Source organism: Silene latifolia, chromosome 11 (assembly GCF_048544455.1).
Source record: "Silene latifolia isolate original U9 population chromosome 11, ASM4854445v1, whole genome shotgun sequence".
Lineage (NCBI taxonomy): Eukaryota > Viridiplantae > Streptophyta > Magnoliopsida > Caryophyllales > Caryophyllaceae > Silene > Silene latifolia.
The window spans coordinates 200201138-200202729 of NC_133536.1; the positions used below are offsets into that span (position 1 = coordinate 200201138).

General features: G+C 39.6%; 1 protein-coding gene across 1 annotated transcript; it reads left to right on the forward strand.

The window, feature by feature from the left end:
* The first annotated feature begins 218 nt into the window (after positions 1–218).
* On the forward strand, positions 219–1066 carry LOC141614662 (uncharacterized). Its single transcript, XM_074433407.1, has 2 exons — positions 219–455; positions 575–1066. Exons 1-2 carry the CDS (start codon positions 219–221, stop codon positions 1064–1066), a joined length of 729 nt encoding a protein of 242 aa, XP_074289508.1.
* Positions 1067–1592: the final 526 nt, after the last annotated feature.

Here is a 1592-nt window from a genome sequence, read left to right on the forward strand (position 1 = left end):
AGGTGACTATCCTTCTATTAAAGCTGTTGAAGCCAGTTTGCATCTTTTTTCTGAAGTTTCAGGCCTGACACCCTAACCCTTCCAAAACCAACATTTATTTTGGGGGAGTGCACCCTGAGGTGAAGGAGCTGATTCTTAAGGATACTAGTTACTTGGAGGGGACATTTCCCTTCAAGTATCTTGGTGTCCCCTTACACTCTTCGAGACTGACTAAGGAAATGTACTTCTCCCTGCTGGAAAAAATAAAGAACAAGATTAATCACTGGGCTAACTGTAATCTCTCCTATGCTGGAAAGATTCAGCTCATCAACACAGTTATCTTTGGCATTGAGAGCTTTTGGTGTGCAAGTTTTATGCTGCGTAAGGGGGAAATCCATGAGATAGACAAATTGTGTAGACGATTTCTTTGGGGATATCAGTGTGCACACAAATTGGTTTTCTTTGCGTGGCAGAAAGTCTGTAAGAGCAGGGCACAAGGAGGATTTGATATAAGGGAAATTTTGAGCTGGAACAAAACTTTGTTGCTGCGAATGTTTTGGAAGATTTCTACTGCATCCCCTTCCATCTGGTGCAGTGGTGCCAACATTACCATCTGCAGGGTTTGGACTGTTGGAGTGTGATGCCATCACAGTCCACTTCCACGGTTTGGAAAGCTATCTTTGCTGCACGTGATGATTTTGTTGGTCAGGCTGGCTCAATTGTAGATGCCAAAGCTTCTTTACAGGAATGGAGTAGGACTAGCAAGCTGCAATTGTACCAGGTTTATGCTGTTTTCCATGGGAGACACTCTAATCTTCAATGGGCTAAACCTATTTTGGATGGAGTGGTCATGCCTAGACATGCTATGCTTGTAAGAATGGCAGTGCAAAGGGGACTGGCCACTACTGATAATTTGAATAGAAGGGGTTTGCACCTTGTTAACAGATGCTACCTATGTCTGGCTGCAGCTGAGGATCATCCACACTTGTTCTTCTTATGTTCCTTTTCTAGGACTGTGTACCAAAATATTCTGCTCTGGCTTGGGGTCACGAGAAGACCTTTCTGTTTGCATCAGGAGCTGCTTTAACTGTCCAGATATCGTGGTAAGGGATGGAGGAAAAAAAGAGCTCGGTGTAGTCTGGCTGCCACGGTATACTGTTTATGGCAAGAACGGAACTGGCGAATTTTCAGAGGGGTTTCTCGCACAATTGAGCAAGTTGTCTATCAAATTAAATATTATGTTTCTATTCGATTGTATGCTAATATTAATAGTAGTGTATTAGAGGAGGTACTAGAGCATATGATTAGTTAGACTAGTCATTTTGTTCATCTAGTGGTTCTAATTTGTATGAAATTATCTTTTTCTAATGAGAAGCTGATTTCTACAAAAAAAAAACAGAAAAAAAATATCCAATCTAAACATGATTTTACCAATCAATTATTATCACCATATTAATTATGCAAATTATTCCATGTTTAAAGTATTCCATAATTAAATAAAAAAAAAACTAGCATATGATTATGATAAAAAAATCTTATGCAAGTGGTTGTGATACCACTGCAGGAAAACATAGATGTGAAAGCGTAATTTCGGAAACAATTTCCTAACATCT

What these genes read in the sequence shown, in the direction of transcription:
- LOC141614662 (XM_074433407.1), top strand. Translation starts at nt 219, where the DNA reads ATGTACTTCTCCCTGCTGGAAAAAATAAAGAACAAGATTAATCACTGG. An exon ending in TTTTCTTTGCGTGGCAGAAA is followed by an intron (nt 456 to 574) that starts GTCTGTAAGAGC and finishes CATCTGGTGCAG; the next exon opens with TGGTGCCAACATTACCATCT.